Source organism: Talpa occidentalis, unplaced genomic scaffold (genome assembly GCF_014898055.3).
Source record: "Talpa occidentalis isolate TD23 unplaced genomic scaffold, MPIMG_talOcc4v2.1 talOcc4.15, whole genome shotgun sequence".
Classification (NCBI taxonomy): Eukaryota; Metazoa; Chordata; class Mammalia; order Eulipotyphla; family Talpidae; genus Talpa; species Talpa occidentalis.
Window position 1 is genome coordinate 81435562 of NW_023601543.1, and position 19396 is coordinate 81454957.

At 47.6% G+C, this 19396-nt stretch overlaps 1 protein-coding gene across 4 annotated transcripts in view; it reads left to right on the plus strand.

Moving 5' to 3' along the window:
- The first annotated feature begins 1213 nt into the window (after window positions 1-1213).
- Window positions 1214-19396, plus strand: part of CTPS2 (CTP synthase 2) — an 82863-nt gene continuing 64680 nt past the window's right edge. The window contains exons 1-7 of one of the 4 annotated variants that reach the window (XM_037512665.2): window positions 1214-1359; window positions 6854-7058; window positions 9325-9495; window positions 11174-11274; window positions 18082-18198; window positions 18344-18427; window positions 19267-19347. In XM_037512665.2, the coding sequence (XP_037368562.1) occupies window positions 6893-7058; window positions 9325-9495; window positions 11174-11274; window positions 18082-18198; window positions 18344-18427; window positions 19267-19347 (720 nt within the window). In that variant the 5' untranslated portion in view covers window positions 1214-1359; window positions 6854-6892. Of the gene's footprint in view, window positions 1360-1394; window positions 1839-6853; window positions 7059-9324; window positions 9496-11173; window positions 11275-18081; window positions 18199-18343; window positions 18428-19266; window positions 19348-19396 lie in introns of those variants that run through there. The other 3 variants (XM_037512662.2, XM_037512661.2, XM_037512663.2) reach the window with 3 other exon arrangements.

Below are 19396 nucleotides of genomic sequence, written 5' to 3' on the forward strand. Positions count from 1 at the left end.
TTTTTTTCTTTCTTTTATAGAGGCATTTTATTTATTTATTTGTTTGTTTGTTTGTTGTTTTTGTTTGTACAAGCACTGGGTACAGTCAGAAGCGCAGGAGGGTGAGAGAATTCACCAGAGCCAGAGCGGGGAGCAGAGCAGGCAGAAGGACCGAAGTACACTGCTGAGGGGAGCAGCGGGCGGCAGGAGAGGTCTGCGCGCCATGTGGGACCCTCCTCTGGTGGCCGGGGAGCAGCCGGGGATCGAATCGCACTGCAGAGGCCGCGGGCAGCTTCGCAACCCAGCGCTCAACCGCTGCGCCACCGGGGAGGCCCACCTTCATAACTTTTTGTGTCCTTTCTCAACGCCAACCATTCTCCAAATATTCCTAAAAACTCACTGGGTGTCTTGGAATTCTTTTTTTTTTTTTTTTTTTTTAAGATTTACTTATTTATGCATATAAGAGCTGAGGTACAGGCCAGAGATGTGGGGTGGTGGGGCGAGAGAGGCTCCACCAGAGACAGAACAGGGAGCAGAACAGGCAGACTGACTAAATACAGTGAGGAGTCAGGAGAGGTCTGCTGTGCCATGTGGGTTTCTCTCTGGCCAGCCGGGGATCGAACTCGTGCTGCAGAGGCTGCGGATTGCTTCATAGTGAAGTGCTTAACCCCTTGCGCCACCAGGGAGGCCTTGTCTGGGAATTCTTTAGAATAGCTAAGAGACAGAAGCCACTTGAGCGCTCACCGATGGAGGATGGGGTCGAGAAGATGTGGTCTAGCCACATGGTGGGCTGCCATTCAGCTACAAGGAAGTCTGATATTCTACCATTTGTAGCAAGATGGAAGGAACTCGAGGGGATTGTGTCAAGTGAAGTCGGCCAGAAAGACACAAATACTGGATGATTTTACTTGTGTGAGGGATATAAAGAAACAAAGCAGATGAACTGGCCAAGCAAATAAAAATTAAATTCGTGGACACCGATAAGTGCTCTGAGGTTGCAGGAGGCGAAGATGGTGGATGGAGGGCGGGGAAAAGGGTGAAGGGCTGTAAGGGAGGGCGGTGGGGGTTTTGTTTTTGCTTTTTTTTTTGGTTTTCTTCAAAATTAGAAACAAGAACCAATGCCCCGAGCCCGCAAATATAACAACGTGAAAGTGTCCCTGGGTGAAGCCCTAATAGTCCCCCCTCCCCGTCCCCCCCTCCGCCCCCCGGCTGGTTTTTCCATCGGAGTTTCGTTCTAGGAATGTTGGATTCCGGCGGCCGCGTAGACTCCCCCAGGACCGGGAGCTCCTCCAAGGCAGGATCCGTGACTTTTCGGACCCCTCTTCGGCGCCCCAGCAGGTCCTGGCGCGCAGCCGGGGATCCACAAACCTCTGTAACAGAGTGAGGCTCCCTCCGGGGCTGCGGGTGGACGTGCAAGGGCCTCGCCCAGCTGCGGGGGCGCCGGGAACGTGGCGTTCGCGAGGTGCCTGTGCTCAGCGAGCCGCGGAGGGGAGGAGCAGTCCCGGCTGAGCGCGGCCTGGGGCCAAGTGCGTCCAGGGCGGAGGGTGACGCGAGGCTGTTTGTGCCGGAGGAATCACTTTTTAAGCGCTGCTTTGGGAGCGTCGCGCAAACCCGGTGCAAACCCCGGAGCTCACAGAGTGAGTCAGCGGGGCCGGAGCAGGGGCAGAGCGAAAGGTGGGCGAGGAGGCGCATCGCACCCCGAGGCCCGCGTGGGAGGCGAGGAGCACTCGGTGGCGACTCGGGGTACCCCTAGCGGCTGCCCCCTCCTCAACCCGACAGGTGAGCAGCGGGCTGGACTCGAGGCGGAGTCCGCCGTCCCCACGGGCCACTCTCCGGGTGCCACTAGCAGCAGCACGCAGGTAACCCCACCCGGGCCTCCTCAGTTCCCGCGGGCAGCCCCAGGGCCCCCAGGGTTTCCGTGCCGAGGCCCCCAGCGACCCCAGTGCCCCGCCCCCGCCGGTGCCCCCAGCCCCCGAATGCAGGCGGGACTGGGCGCCTTTGTCCCCTCTCGGGTAGCGCCCGCGCCGAGTCCACGGGGGCAGACAGCGGGTCACGTCCCCGCACCCCCTCCCCTGCGCTCAGCCCCGGGGCGGACGAGCGGGCGCGGCTGCGGCGCGGGGCCACTCTGACCAGGTCCGGCGCCGTCGGAGCTCGCCCTGCGATGGCCGGTGGCCCGGGGTCCGGAGCGTCGCGTCCCTGGGGTGCACTATTCCCCGCACCCCGCCGCGGAATCGGGCGCCCGGGGCACCGGTCCCGGCTGGGGCGCGAGGGTCGACTGCGGCCCCAAGCCCCCCTTTGGCCGGGACCTTGGGAGCCGGGGGAGCCCCGAGATGGCGTTAGCGGAAGTGAAACTGGGCGCGCAGAGAAATGGCCTTTCTGTCCCCTCCCCCGCCGCGCGCTCGGGTTAACTCCGACCCTCGCCTTTCTCCCAAGCTGGCCTCTTAGGGCGCACTGTGCCCCAGGACGCTACAGCTACAGAATAGCTTTCGCTTTGCAACACTTTTTTACACGTTTGAGGTGTAATTTGCATACAATAAAATACCCGGGTTTGCAGTGTGCAGATCGGGGACTGAATGAATAAGCCACCGGGTAACGTCTACCCAACGGGATGGACATCGGTTTCGTCGCCCCGGAAAGTTCCCTCGTGTCTTTCCCCAGTCGACCCACAACTCCCCGCCCCGTTGATTTCGATTGTACCGTAGTTTTTGCCTGTTCTGGAACTTTACAAAATGAGATCATTCAGCAAGTACGCTTTTGTTTCTAACGTTACTTTTAAAATTGCTGTTATTGAGACACTATCCCTTGGTGCTGCTCAAGTTTTTTAGTTGCTCCAAGTCCCGCACTTTCCAGAGTGGTGGCCACTTGCCACAAGTGACTCCTGAGTCCTGGAAATGTAGGAGTCTGGATTGAGAGGTGTTGTGAGTAGACACACCCAATTTCCGAAGGTTAAGTAACTCAAAAGAAAAAAAGGGAACTATCTCTCACGAACAAATACCTGTATGATGTGTTAAAATGATCTTTTGTATACATTGGTTTTGAAAACATTTTTAATGCAGCCAAATTTTTTAATGTATCCAAATACGTGGGTTATCAAAGTTGGATCATTCCGTTAAAGGAAATATTACTAACATTAACTTCATCTGTCCTTTCACTTTTTAAATATTGTTACTAGAAAATTTAAAATTACACGGCTGACTCGTGTAATATTTTTATTCCTTCAGCCTGAAACTCTCCTATTTTACAGACAATTGTTTGTGTTCACTGCATAAAAGAGTAAGTGAAAACAACATTTGCAGGGGAAAACCCACCAGATTCAAGGCAGTTGCTTGAAGAGCCTGCCCTTTCCTGCATTGTTAAAACTTTGTTTCCAACTTGTTTGCTCAAGATAAGTGGAAAGGTCTAGATGTCTCCTTGGCATCATACTATGTTTTCCAAAAGGACTTGTAAAATATCGGATGTGCTTAATAAAGGTATTTTGTGATTTGGAAGACAGATAAAACTAATAGTTGCCTGCAGCCCAACCACCTAAATATATTAAAATTTAGCCTTTTGGTGTATCCTTGGTCTGTCTTAATTGAAAAAAAGAAAAAACTAATAGTATATCCAATTTTATATCCTCCTTTGTTCATATAACATGAGCATCTTATATGAAAAATTCTCAGGCTTTTGACAGTCACATAAAGTGACTTCACAAGAATATGCTGCAGTTTTCTGTGGCATTTTTCCATTTTGCTAACTTTTACAAATGGGGATTCATTTGAAGAGTATGGCAGGATAAGGCGCAGTTACAGTCCTGCTTACTTCCCCCTTAATCCCATGGGAGAGGTAAAGTCCAAGAGAGCAGGATCCTTGACTGTTGGGGCCCTGTCTCCAGGACCCGGGAACCAGTCAAGCTTGTAATAGATGCCCAATAAAAGTTAGTGAGCCGACTGAATAGTGAGTAGGTGGCTCTCAACTGGTAAGAGCTAACCTTCTTGAGCACTTGACCACTCTTGGTAAACGCCCAAGGCTGGCGCCGCTATTGTCTCTATTCTTTTTTAAAAGATTTATTTATTTATGCATACAAGAGCTGAGGTACAGGCTGGAGGTGTGGGGCACGAGAGAATTCACCAGAGACAGGGTGGGGAACAGAACCGGACTGACTGAAATACACTGTTGAGGGAAACAGTGGGTGAGACAGGAGAGTTCTCCTGCGCCATGTGGGTTGCTCCCTGGCCGGCCAGGGATAGAGGCCCGGGATCAAACTCGTGCTGCAGAGGCTGAATGTTGTGGATAGCTTCATAATGCTGTGCTTAACCCCATGCGCCACCAGGGAGGCCTTATTGTCTCTATTTGTTTCTGTATGCCATTTAGGTGGAGAAAATTCAGGTTTGGAAGAGTTGAAGAAGTTGCTTAGGCCATTTGAACCCAGGCCCTTGACTCATGAGGAAGAGCACTTACCAAAACAAAACATCAGCGGGGGGCCAGGGGAAGGGAGGGCTGTGAGGTAGGAGTAGAAAGAAATGACTATTCAGATGCCTCGGGAAGTGGGTTTGAATTGAGAATCCTCCAGGCCAAATCTAGCTTGGGTAGGTGATGACCAGGTGGCTAGTGAAGAACCATGACACTGAACGTGATCAAGTATCTTGGGTAGAGAAAGGCAGGCCCACTGACGGGCTCAGAGAAGCCATTTGGGATGGGATGACGCCATTTTACTTGCTCTGACTGTGGTCAGCTGCTTCGAACTGAACTCATAGCTCTGAGAGATAACTGACGCCCTTAAGATGAGATGGCTTATTTTTAGAGTAAGTGGAGGAAAGTACAAAATCACAATGGGCATTCCTTGGAGGACAGACACCTCAAATAAATGTGTTTGTGCTTAATTTCGAAGTCTTTTATTTTTAATTGCGAACTGGAGTAATAGAAAGTAGAATTTAGACTCAATAGTTTTGTTATCTCTTTTGGCAGTTGTGATTTGATGTTAGTGCTGTTACTCGTTGCCTGCCTGCCGTGACTACACAAATAATCTGGTTCAGGATGACTTTCCTGTGCATGATGAAATGACAAGGATAGGAAGTCCCTCCTTGCTCTCCAGGGAAAAGCAACAGTGCTCAAAATAGTACCTCTTGGGATCCCTTGCCTGCCTCTAAAAGAAAAGGGTTTGAATCAAACAGCAGCTGAAAGATCATAAAATTTTCTTATGACATAGTATTTTCCATTTTTTTCCTGCTTTATTGGTGTAGCTGATGGGTGACGAACCAGATTCAGTGTTTAGCATGCTTAGTTATAGAGCATACATTCATTAGTAGCAATGTAATTGCTAAATATTATTAAGATCTTACTAGAGGCTCGTATAGGAGGTCGATGTTGACTCCCTCAATAGCAGCATCTGTAAACAATTTCTGTGGAAGTCCAGATAGTAAATATTTCAGGCTCTGCAGGACGCCTCAGTTTCAGCTCTGCTGTTAAAACCAGAAAGCAGCTGATAAATGCATGGGTGTGGCTGTGTGGCAGTGCAACTTGATTTATGGACACTGAGGTTTGAGTTTCATACAATTTTAACATGCCTGTGTGTCAGAGTGGGTCTGACCTTTATCTTAGCTCATTTAATCCTCACAACCACATCTGAGATTTTTTTTGGTTAGCATATTTGAATATTGATTTTTAAAAAAAGATTATTTTTAGAGCAATTTTAGAGTCACAGCAAAATTGAGCAGAAAGTCCTGATATCTCACACACTTCCTGCCCCCCTCATTGTAGTTTTCCCCCATCCCCAGCCTGAACCAGTGGTACACTTGGTACAATCTCTGAACCTGCACTGACACGTCATCACCCAAAGTCCATAGGTTACACTTGAGTTTGCTCTTGGTGTTGTTCTTTCTATGGATTTGGATAAATGTATAACGATCTGTAGCCACCATTATAGTATTTCACAGAACTGCCCTAAAAAAATTTCACTGCCCTAAAAAAATCTTCCGTGTTCTGCCTATTCACCCTTCCTTCTCCCCTGATCCCCTAGCAGCCAGACCGCTGATCTTTTTACTTTCTCCATGGTCTTGCCTTTTCCAGAATGTCAAAGAGTTGGAATCATACAGTATGCAGCCTTTTCAGACTGGCTTCTTGTACTTAGCAATATGCATATGAGGACTAGCCATGCACTTAGCAATATGCACGTAAGGCTCTGCCATGTCTTTGCATGACTTGATAGTTCAGTTCTTTTTTTTTTTTTTTTTTTTTAAAGATTTATTTATTTATTTACACAAGCCCTGGGTACAGTCAGAAGCACGGGAGGGTGAGAGAATTCACCAGAGCCAGAGCGGGGAACAGAACAGGCAGACGGATGAAATACACTGATGAGGGGAGCAGCGGGCGCAGCAGGAGAGGTCTGCATACCATGTGGGACCATCACGCGTGGCCGGGGATCGAACCGGCACTGCAGAGGCTGCGGGCAGCTTTGCAACCCAGCGCTCAACGGCTGCGCCACCAGGGGAGGTCCGATAACCCAGTTCTAAATGCCGAATAACATCTCGAGGGATTGGTGCTTTTATTCTTTTTCACAGATGAAGAAGCAGGCCCAGAAAAGATAAGTCACTTGTCCAGGCATGGCCTGTACAGTGCTGCCGATCTCATCTCATACCTACCTTACCGTGACTCTAAATCCCAGACAAGTTTGATTTCTTATGGGAAAGTTTACCACGTGGGAGTCAGGGCAAGGAAGCTAGCGCAGCTCCCTGCAGGTGCAAAAGGTCCAGAGATGACATTATTTCTAAACTTCAGTTATTTAGTTTCGATGGAAAAATGCTGTGTGCTTTTGAAATTCTGGATTAATACACTCTGCTTTACTGGTTTGAGAAAATGTTTCACTTCCTTGACCTTTATTTTTACTACCTTTCAGGTTACATCTGGGTGTTGGCACCCAGCTGCTCCTCTGCCAATGAAGTACATCCTGGTCACTGGCGGGGTCATCTCGGGCATTGGAAAAGGGATCATCGCGAGCAGCATCGGGACAATTCTGAAATCCAGTGGACTCCGAGTGACTGCTATCAAAATTGACCCCTATATTAACATTGACGCAGGCACTTTTTCACCCTATGAGCATGGTAGGAAGGAGACTCCCCTCCCCAAGCTCTCGGTTAAATTGCAGTTCTTTTTTGTCCTTTGGGTAAATTAGTTGTGTTTTGGGTAATTTCAGAAGTGGAGTTGCTGGCCCTACATTACAAATATGTGAATGTTCTTGTGGTTGTTGATACATTTTCCAGATTGTTGATGACTTTCCAAATTTTTCAGCCCTTTGGGAAACTGTGTGAGGATATCATTTTCATTGTACCTTTTGCGATGTGACTTATGTTTTGCTTTATTTGATTATAAAGGTAACATATTCTCTTAACGTTTTATTGCTGAGATAAAAATTCAGGCAATATAGAATAGCAAGAAGGAAATAAAAATCATCCATTTCCCACTGCTTGGAGTGGCACTTAATAATGGAGACATTTTGATGTATATACTGACTTTTTTTTTTTTTTTAATAAATGAATGGTTATTTCTTTTTTTTTTTTAAGATTTATTTATTTATTTATATGAGCACTGGGTACAGTCAGAAGCGCGGGAGGGTGAGAGAACTCACCGAGCCAGAGCGGGGAGCAGAGCAGACAGAAGGACCGAAGTACACTGCTGAGGGGAGCAGAGGGCGGCAGGAGAGGTCTGCACGCCATGTGGGACCCTCGCCCAGTTGCCGGGGAGCAGCCGGGGATCAAACCGATGCTGCAGAGGCCGCGGGCAGCCCCGCAACCCAGCACTCAACCGCTGCGCCACCGGGGAGGCCCCCTGTATATACTGACTTTTTAAAGATTTATTTTATTTATACAATAGCTGGGATACAGGCCAGAGGCACGGGAGGGTGAGAGGATTCACCAGAGACAGAGAGGGGAGCAGAACAGGCAGACTGACTGAAATACACTGCTGAGGGGAGCAGCGGGCAAGACAGGAGAAGTCTGCTGCGCCATGTGGGTTAGCTCCCTGGCCGGGCTGGGGATCGAACTCTGGCCTGGCCACAGTGGCTGGCGACAGCTTGATAGTGCTGTGTCTTTAACCCCTGCACCACTAGGGAGGCCCTTAAATCTAGCTTCAAAGCTTAATATGCTCTTAAGATTTTTATACATCCTATACTTTTAAAAGACTGCATAGAAACAGTACAGTAAGGGAAAATCATTTCCAATGTATTGATGTTATCAACAGCACTATGATGGAAAACTTTCAAGTTATTATTTTTTTTTAACATAGTTACTTAGGGGTGGAATTTGTGATGCAGGCTAGGTATGTTTTTCAGACTTTTGACACACAAAGCATGTTGCCTAAGATTTTTAGGCTCTTGATCTCTTATCTATAACTCTGAAATCCAAAAATTTTTGAAGATTTTAAATTCTTCATAATTTTGTGGCTATTTGTAGTTTCTGTAAAACATTTTAAAATTGAAAATTTTGGGCCTCCCTGGTGGCGCAAGGGGTTAAGCACCACACTATGAAGCAATCTGCATCCTCTGCAGCACGAGTTCTATCCCTGGCTGGCCAGGGAGCTGACCCACATGGCGCAGCAGACCTTTCCTGTCTCCCCCGCTGCTCCCCTCAGTAGTGTGTTTCAGTCAGTCTGCTTGTTCTGTTCCCCGCTCTGTCTCTGGTGAAGCCTCTCATCCCCTGAACCTCTGGCCTGTACCCCAGCTCTTGTATGCATAAATAAATAAAAAAATCTTTAAGAACAACAACAAAAAGAACATTCTGTTCCCAATCATTGCCCAAAAGTGATGCTGGAGACCCACAGATTCCCAATAGTGGGCAGAGGTGCTCCTGGTGGGATTATATCTTCTATTCCTTTTTTCTCAGCATGGTTGTGCTGATAGGTTATTATGTGCTCTTTTGTTTTTTTCCCCCACACTTTCACCAAAGGTGGTCTGTGGGCTAACCGTTGCCCTGCTTTTCAGCTACTGTCTAACTATGACTTCAACCAAAATGAGAATCAATTAAAACCTTCTTATGCCAACTGGATAATTCAGGATACTGAAGCTTTGAAACTATTCCTTGTAAAATTTCTGTTTTAAAACTCCCTTTTCATGTGTATGTAGTAAGTTTGAGAAAACAAAATCTTGAAAACAGAACTTAAGTAAACATTTAACAAAACACAATAGGATACCAGAACGTTTCCAGTGCGTTTCCATGGATGGAACTGAATTGTTAAGTTTTCCCGTCAGAACAAGGAAAGGGTGAGAATGTGCCTTTACAAGTCTCTCATCAGCTCTTTAAGATAACGTGTTCTTTTTTGAAAAGTAATCTATTGGCAGCAACTTTTGAATTTTTCCATTTCTTTCATTCCTAGGTGAAGTGTTTGTCTTAAACGATGGTGGAGAAGTTGATTTAGACCTTGGAAATTATGAAAGATTCTTGGATATTAATCTTTATAAGGACAACAACATCACCACTGGAAAGATCTATCAGCATGTGATCAATAAAGAGAGGCGTGGTGACTTCCTGGGGAAAACAGTACAAGGTACTCTATTCCGCAGACCCTGGGGAGCCCTGTGTGCTGAGCCCCACCCCCTCCTCAAAATAGACATGAAGAGGCTGAGCCCCTGCATTCCACAAGCTCTAATTCTTTGCAAATCTTTGCATTCATCTCCTTTTCCTCCGAAGCCGGCAAGCTCATGCCCCATGTTCCTGATGGCATTTTCATCCTGAGGGCCTTTTTCCTATTTTACTGATATCCTTGTGCTCTCCTATCTCTGCTTTTATTCAGAAAATTCACAGAGAACCATTTGTTCATCGTTTTAACCTGACGGGGTGCAGCGTTGGTGTGGTTTGGTTGGCTGTGTTTACTTTGTCCTTTGGCGCCTTTCTTCTTGTATCTTTGCATGGGTGATGACGACGCATCTTTGAACGTCTCACCTTTGAGGAGGAACTGGGGGGTTGAACTGGAGTGGCAGACAACACAGCCTGGTCCTATTTATACCAACTCTTTCCCTGGAAGGTGGGGTTCTCTTTTGCCTTAGAAGAGGCCCCCCGCACCCCTGAAGTCTTGTATTCATATGTTCTTACATGGTGGGTGAGGGTGATGGTCCCCCATCCTGTTAGGTCACTTTCTCGTTGGAACCAGCTGAGAAGCAGACAAGGGGTGGGACAGATGGCGCACAAAGGATCACTTATGTTATTGCTGAAACTGGATGGTCTGGTGGAGCTCTCGCCACGACCGACCGTGCTTTCTCACTGGTTCCACCCCCTGCTCACCCCCGCACCTCCCCCACCCCCGCCACCAAATGCAGGCCTTGGAAAGACCTGTGGGAGGGAGAGCGGTTGCCTCACGTCGACCACATTCTTCTGGTGGGGTGATGGCGAAACTCCAAACCTGGACCCTGATCTCTGATCCCTCAGCTGCCCATATGGAGGCAGAGCCTGGCCGACCCCACCCTCCAGGGGAAGGGGCAGTCAGGGCATGTGTGGTGGGTCAGGACTGCCTCCTGCGTGGAGGGCGTGGCAGGTGCGGCACATGCTCTGCGTGCGTTTAGCTTCCCGGGGCCAGCATTCCTACTTCAGGCGTCACGTTCGGCTGACGTGATGGTGACGGCGCCGAGTCCCAGCACAAACCACGGGGATGTCACCTTTCTGTGGCTTCAGCTGAAATGGGCAGCTGCAGACCCGTTCACCCCATGAGGGACCCCTGGGACCCACATGCTTGCGAAGATGCCACCTTTTGGCCTCTTCAGCCTCTGGGTGTACGTCACTGGCTGCGGCTCTAACCCCCTGTTTTCAGGGACAGGCCACCCCGTCCCTCGTGCCCGAGGAGACCAGCATTCCGCACCCTCGGTTGCCATCCCTGCCCTGTTTTTAGTGACATTATAGGTGTTTTCTACTGGCATTGAAGATGGCATTTCTTCTTTCTGTTTCTTGTTGTCTCGTTAATCAGTTCCAACAGAAACAGCATAACACTTATTTTTTCCGCATAACTTTTTTTTTGTCCCCACCCTTGCATAAATTTTCCATGTTTAAGCCTATAGAACATCTGTAGAATTAATTCCAGTGAGATGGACAATTACATGAGCACTGGCGCTTGTCTGAATTTCCAGGTGACTTTCAGGGAGGTCATTCTGTAGACAAGAAACACATTCCTTTCTCATGACCATCACTGTGATCGTGAAATAGGCTCTGATGCTAATTCTCCCTTTCTTCTGCAGTTGTCCCTCACATTACTGATGCTGTCCAGGACTGGGTTATGAATCAAGCCATGGTGCCTGTGGATGGTCATAAGGAAGAGCCCCAAATATGCGTTATAGAGGCAAGCATGGAACTTTTCTTTTTAAACTTATAACCTACTGGGTTTTAAAGCATCAGATCTTCATTCATTCAGCAAATACATATAGGTGGCTGGTGTGCTGGACACCAGGTGAAGAGGTAGGATTACAGCAGGAAGCCACATAGCTGGCCCCTGCCCTTGTGGTCATAAGTCAGTGGGCAAGATTGACATTAAACAGGGTGAGTACTTGTGGGGTGGGTGTGATGGTCAGCAGGTGAAGAAAGAACAGACCCTCAGAAAGTCGATGTAAAGCACGCCTCTGTGCCAGGGCCTGGGATGGGCACCATCTCTGGCTTTGAGGGACTTGCAGATGGCCCTGCCCATTTGCACCAACATGCATTCTAGGGGGTGCTGCTTGAGATGTGTGTGCCAAGTTCATTGGAATTAGAGAGAGACAGAGCTAGGGAAGCAGATGGGAGAGGTGATTGGGAGGTGAGTTATGAGTATTAACGGTTTAAAGAAAGAAGATAACATTGAATTTGCCACTAGTTCACTGTGCCCCTTCCTCTGCACGTGCAGAATGAGAATAATATCGATGTCCTTCTTTATTTTTTTTTTAAAGAGGCACGTATTTTATTTATTTATTTATTTGTTTATTTATTTGTTTGTTTGTTTTGTTTTTATACATGCACTGGGTACAGTCAGAAGCGCGGGAGGGTGAGAGAATTCACCAGAGCCAGAGCGGGGAGCAGAGCAGGCAGAAGGACCGAAGGACACTGCTGAGGGGAGCAGCGGGCGGCAGGAGAGGTCTGCGCGCCATGCGGGACCCTCCTCCGGTGGCCGGGGAGCAGCCGGGGATCGAACCGGCGCTGCAGAGGCCGAGGGGAGCTTCGCAACCAAGCGCTCAACCGCTGTGCCACCAGGGAGGCCCCGATGTCCTTCTTTAAATGTCTTTTGTCTTAATTGCCAGGCAGGACAGCAGAATCAGGAACAGCTTGGTTCTTAGCATCATACGGCCCAAGTTCAGATTTCGCCTGTGACCCCTGAGTGGTGTACAGCTCAGTGGTTAGAGTCTGGAGCCAGACTGCTTGGGATCATAGCCCAGCTGGGTCACTTACCAACTAGGGGGACCCTGAACAAGTTTGGTGAATGTCTCTGTGCCTCAATTTATTTACTTGCTAAGTGAAGATAGTGATAATACTTATTGTTTTGAGGATTAAACGAATCAATACGTTTAGTGCTTAGAATAGTGTCATATCTATAGTCTGTGCTCAAAAATTATTAAGCATTAATAAGATGCCTATATGACTTTTGCAGATTGCTTCTCAAGGCCTCTATGTCTTCATCTAAAACAATATGGTAATAATTTAATACTGTAATAATAACAAGATGACAGTAATAGGCTTGTTATGAAGATTAAATGCAATAATATAAAGCACTTGGCACTGCCTGTATTTAGAAAGTGCTCAATAAACATGTTGACTGTTACTGTTGTCATCATTATGGGCATTGAGGAAGACAGTATGTTATCTACTAGATCCACTTTGTTAGTGGTAGAATGGATGAACTTAGCATAAATGAGCTCGACTGTCACATATTAACTATGTCTTGTACGGCTACAGTAGTATGGCTGAAAAAGTTAATGTAACACTCCAGGAAGAATAATATCTGCTATGAGGGCAGGATGCACAAGGGGGCAAGGCTTGATTCTGCAGTGAAGGAGACTTATCCCATCATTTTATTTACTGATTTTCAGTTTTTGGACTCAATCCCCAAGATGCATTAGAGAAGACTTAAAAGCAGGGATGTAAATGTCATCAGCTTTCAAAATAGGATTGGTGAGGTGGTTGGGTGGAGGAAGAGAAAAACTTCATTGTATACTGGGAGGCATCTACAGATACTGTTTTTTAAAAAAAAAAAATTTATTTTTGCGTAGAAGAACTGGGGTATAGGCCAGAGGTATGGGGGTTGAGAAGATTCACCAGAGACAGAGTGGGGGGCAGAACAGGTGAATTTACTGAAATACACTGCTCAGAGGAATAGCAGACAATACAGGAGAGGTCTGCTGCACCATGTGGGTCAGCTCCCTAACCGGGATGGAACTGGGGCCACAGCTGTGCTAGTTCTGAGACTTAACCCCTAGGCCACCAGGGAGGCCCCTGTTTTTGCCTTTTGTTCCCTCATTCTGCTTTTTAAATTAAAAAAAAATATGAAATCACAAGAAATTGTCAAGAAAAATAAAAAAAAGAGAAGAGGAAATATATTTTGTAATGTAATTGAGCTGCCTCTGAACTTCACTAAAACATAAATCCAGGGCTTCCCTGGTGGTGCAGGGATTAAAGTCTCAGAGCGATCAAGCTATCACCAGCCACTGCAACACGAGTTTGATCCCTGGCCAGGGAGGTAATCCACATGGCACAGCAGACCTCTCCTGTCTCACCCTCTGCTCTCCTCAGCAGTGTATTTCAGTAGATCTGCCTGTTCTGCTCCCCACTCTGTCTCTGGTGAATCCTCTCACCCCTCACACCCCTGGCCTGTACCCCAGTTCTTATATGCAACAATAAATAAAAATAAATCTAAAAAAACCCCTCAAAACATAAATCCTGCTTGACCTTAGGATGAGACTTCTTTTTTTTTTTTTCTTAAAGATTTATTTATTTATGCATATAAGAGCTGGGGTACAGGCCAGAGATGCAGTGGGTGAGAGGATTCACCAGAGACAAAGCAGGGAACAGAACAGGCAGACTGACTGAAACACACTGCTGAGGGGAGCAGCAGGCGAGACAGGAGAGGTCTGCCACACCATGTGGGTTGCTCCCTGGCCAGCCGGGGACCGAACTCATGCTGCAGAGGCTGCAGAATGCTTCATAGTGCAGTGCTTAGCCCCCTGCGCCACCAGGGAGGCCCAGGATGAGCCTTCTTAACATTTCTGTTTCATCTCAGCTTTTCTCGCTATTGGATTTTGAGAATTGTCCTTGAACAAAGTTTTTGTTTCATTCTGAGGCTGGTGCACCTTTGTTATAATTTTACAGAGAAATATATTAGAGATTCAGACCCTCGTTGCTGCAGATTCCACTCTTACAATAACATCAAGAATTCTCATGATATCTCAAATAACCGAATTGCAAGCAAACATTTCAGACCTGTGCCTGCATCTCCCCCGCATGTCTTTCTTCTATTGATTTATCTTTATTTTTATTCTGCTCTTGAATTGAATTGTTTGGCCTAATAAATATTCATTTAGCGATGAATATATACCAGTCCCGATCTGGTAGGAGTATGAGGGCTAATGGGATTGGACTCCTGCTCGCCAGGACTCATCATCTCGATTTTTAATTTCATGGAAACAGAGAAACTGACTAGTTGTCTCCAGCAAACCCCCTTCTCTGTATTACCCTGATGTTTACATTTATTTGTAGGTCGGGAATTCCTTGAGTTCATTTTAAGTTGTGCCCAACCATTGTGTTTGTGCTTGATTTAAGCTTCCGAAGGACACCAAAGTTGACTTTGAGTTTTAAGTATGTAGAAGCTGATGAAATGTCCCTAGTCATTTTATGGGTGAGGTCTCCATCTCTCAGATCAGTGGCCCTCAGAGGCTTTATTCTTATTAGCACAGTGATCTAAGCATGAACTTGAACTAATTCATGCCTGCCTTAGAGGAAAACGAAAGGTTTATTTTTTGTTCAAAGAAGAAGACTCCTTTCCTTAAAGGCAAGGTATGAGATAGGACATTTCTCATAAATGTGCTGCTGTTTCAATTTCAGCTTCGGATTGATCTTAAAATATTGTGGGTGATATTTTCCCTGTTGGATGGGGAAACAGTTAATCTAGGACTATTTTAGTAATCATTCTGAAAGTTTCTGATCACAACGTTGATAATGGGGAACCAGAAGAAGCTCTACTGGGACCTTTCAAATTGGCGAGGGAATGCGGTTCCACTTTTGCCCATGTGAGGGCAGAAGCGCATAACGCTTGAGGCTTTGCCTTCTTTACCGGCCTCTGCGGCTCACAGCGCACCCCCACCGGGGAACAGCCTCGCAGTCAGCGCCCGGGGGTCTCTCTGAGCACGTCCATGGGCAGCCGCCTCACCCCCACTGAGTCCTGGTTCCACAGTCAGGTTTCAGAATCACCCACCCCAAACCACTGCACTGGCCCTCCCACATCTGGATGAGAAGGCTCGGGCTGAGTCCACTGGCAGCAGACACACAGGGGGACCGGTGGGGCGCTGGGGGCAGGGGCCGGGGGGTGGAGGGCAGAGAGGGCTGATTCCTTATAGAAAAAGTTGGTCAACCCCCATCTAAATAGCTTCCCAGTCGCCACCTTCTGCCCTACAATCTCTCCCGTGCTTAGGCCCTTCAGTGGTTCGCTACTTCACTAAAAATAAAACCTAAACTGCTTTACACAACTACAAAAGGCCCTTCCAGATCTCACCCTGGAGCCCTTCTTTAAGCTCAGATCAAGTCCCCATCACCCTTCCCCCAGCCTCCCCTCCTCCCTACTGCTTCGGCCTGCTGGCTTTTCAGTGCTCACATCGACCCTCCCCCTTAAGGCCTCCTTCCTGCCTTCATCATTCCTCTCTGCTTCACCCTTCAGTCCAGGGAGCTGTGCCCTCACCCCCAACCCTGCTCTGATCACCCACCTAGTGCATCCTGGCTCCTGCGGCTCCCCACCCCAGCACCCTGCCCTTCCCAGCCACTCAGCTCAAGGGGCCGTTTTGTCATGTGAGTCCGTTTCCTCATGGGCCCCACTCTGGTGTAGACAGGAGCGGGGCCGGTAGGACTGTACCTGTGTTTCCCCAGCACAAGCCCAGCATCCTGCCCGCAGCGGGGGTGGGGGGGTGGGGGGGGGGTGGGGCGGCTAGCCTAGTGGTCAGGACAGGACAGAGGTCTCACAATTCAGTCTGCTCCCTAGGTCACAGTTCTACTGCCTGTTACTGGAATTCCAATGGACCCAAACTAAGAAGCCTCAGGGTTATGAGGATTACAAAGGAATCCTGTGGTTCACTGAGTCTCTGTCACAACTACCCGGCTCTGCCAGGGAAAGCAGCCCAGGCCATATGCAAACGAATGGGCATAACTGGTGCCAATAATACTTAATATATAAAAACAGGCAGTGGGCTGCAGTTTACCACTTCCTTGTTCAGATTATGGCAATAATTCCCACAAAAGCTGGTGTTGCCTGGGGTGTCATGGTGGATGGCAATGGAGATAGAGAGCACTGTGAAGATTTTCTAGAGGTTTTGGAAGTCCAATCCACTGGATTGGCTCCGTGAAGAAAAGAGGGGTGATGGCTGAGTTCCAGACTTCTTGCTATAACAGGTTCCTTGCGGGGAACCTGGAACCTCCCCCTTTCCTGGGGGCCACCCTGTTACATAGCTTGAACTTGGTCTTGGGGGAGATACTGTGTGCTGAGATGAGGAAGCCCCCAGAGAGACAGGCTCAAGGCGGGGGTGGGTGGTGGGGGAAACTGAGAATTGAGTTTGGCACTTGGTACATTTGAGTAATTGTTGAACACTCCAAGATGTCAAGGGTGAGTTGTCTCCAAAGCCTAAATGAGCTGGCAAGAGGTCAAGGCTTAAAGTAGCTTTTAGATCCAGCCAGGTAGCCAAAGCCACAGAAGATGGTGCATTCTGGGACGGGCTCCGTTGAGATCTCGTGTTCTTCCATGTCCAGGTCACTCCACTGAGAACTTGTTTTTGTTTTACTCTTGGTGCTTGTTCCTCACCTCTACCTCATTTCCCTCCATAAATTCTGAGCTTCTTAGGAGCACATTGTCTTAAATTCTTCCTGTCACCTCATTTCTAGCCTTGAGCATGTAGTTGGTGTTCAAATGCTAGAGAATTCATCTCAAAATCTATGTGGTGGCCTTTAAGTATTTAAATATGGTGAGGGCGAATGGATTAAGGTGAATTTTATCCTAGTCTAAATGAAAATGTCAGCATAATTTTACTGGAAGCACATTCATTGTAAATTAAGTTAACATTTATGCAAGTATTACAATGTTAGGAATGTTCTTAGAGCTCTTGGTAGTACTCCCTTCAGAAAGACAACATGTTTGAACAGTAGTGACTTCATTCTAAAGTGCCACCATTATAAGGACACTGTTCAGATGCGAGCAGGGCATGTGTGCACATGTGCGCGTGCGCGCGCACACACACACACACACACACACACACACACACACACACACACACACAGAATGCTCTATTCCTGCCAGACAGAGCCAGGCGGCTTATATTCTCAGTGGATTTGGGCTTTGCCTTCCTGCTGGACTTCTGGGAGAAACTAGCTTATCTCGCTCATTTGTGGCCTATATTTTGGCCTCTGTGTATGAATTCGTTTCTCTTTTACTAAAGCTCTCCGTTTTCTTTTTTAAAACATTTTCATTTGGGGCAAGATGAAGGCTGGGTCACCTTATGAGGACCTGCCATTTTGGGAGCAGGGGGAACTGACTCGCCTGTAATATCCTAGTGAGTCACTGATGCATTTTCTTAACTTTGTCCATGTCGCCTCACCATGGAAGAGTAATCTCATCCGTAGGGATTAGCTCATTCTTGAAGGCCTCCCGACCTTGCTTTCTCTGCCCTTCCTCACACTGCTTGCCTGGCTGGGCTATACGTCACCTCTTTCTTCCTATGTTGCCTTCAGCTTGCCATTTTCTCTTCCCTTTGCTTCATCTCCCTTTTAAGGGTTACAGCGCTTTTCTGTTTCTAACAGCTTCAGTGAAGTTTAATCTACATGTCATGAATCTCACCTATTTTGAGCGTGCAATTCAATGATTTTTAGGCCAATTGTGAACGTCTGTTCTTGTGCCGTGGAAGATCACCGGTGTCTTCTTTTCCCCTCCCAGCTGGGTGGCACCATCGGAGACATTGAAGGAATGCCATTTGTCGAAGCCTTCAGGCAGTTCCAGTTCAAGGCAAAAAGAGAGAATTTCTGTAATATCCATGTTAGCCTTGTTCCTCAGGTGAGCTTTCCAGATAAGTACGTAGATAGCAACTTCTCTACATCTTCCTGTGGTATTCTGTTTATTCCATATTTTCAATGGGGGAGCCATACATTGCCCAGAAAGCGCCATGTCCAGTGTGCTGACGGTGACCCATTTCTTGCAGCCCAGTGCCACCGGAGAGCAAAAAACCAAACCTACACAGAACAGTGTCCGAGCGCTGAGGGGGTTAGGCCTGTCTCCAGATCTGGTGAGTTAAGGAGAGTGGGTAAGTTTCTTGGAACTGGGCCGCCATCTCTTCATCGATAATATCACCTAAGTCCTTTCTGGCTCTCTAATGTTTCCTGTGAGCCTTCGTATGTGGGAGCCTAGTCCCCCTCCTCAGCTGTTGCTCCATCTATTTCTGAATCCACCATCCCTTCTCCTGGCCCTCACTTCATTGGCCACACTGACAGCTGGGCAGGCACAATGTCCTGTCATTTGTATGTCCCTGAGGCCTTTCGAGTGGGGTGGGACCTGCACATTGTGCTGTGACCCCGCTAGACTGGGGTATGACATCATTGCTCTTATCTATAGTAGGTTATCCAGGTCTAGCTCAGGGGTCAGCAAACGACGGGCTGCAGCCTACTGTGACCTATAAGTCAAGTTTGATTGGAAAGCAGGACTGCCCTTGTTTTCATTTGTCTCCAGCTGCCACTGCACCTTGAGGAACAGTTAAGTAGTCAGGACAGTGATGCATGATGGGTAAAACCCAATATATTTACCATCTGGCCCTTGAGACAGTAAGTTGGCCGATCCCTGGGCTAGCTCTGTTCTTGCAGTTTTAAAGAAGCCACACTTGTGAGACTTGACTCCACTCACCAGAGACGCCTGCACACTTCCTGTAGCTGTGTGTGGAGTTTAATATCCATGTCAGCAGGTGTGCCCAGGCCAGTTTCAGATCATACATCACAGGCCCAGGATGAGAGCATATACTTGGGCAAGTGTCTTGTAGCAAAAAGAAATTAAAATAGCATCCTCCTGAAAATTAATGGGAGTGGAAACAACCCGATTCCTGCCTGCTGATCTGTGCGCAACTACCTTTGACAGATTGTCTGCCGAAGTTCGAAGCCCGTCGAAATGGCTGTGAAGGAAAAGATTTCCATGTTTTGTCATGTCAACCCTGAACAGGTTAGTGCTGCTTTTCAGATTTTAGTATCTTGCAGGCACTTCTATTGAT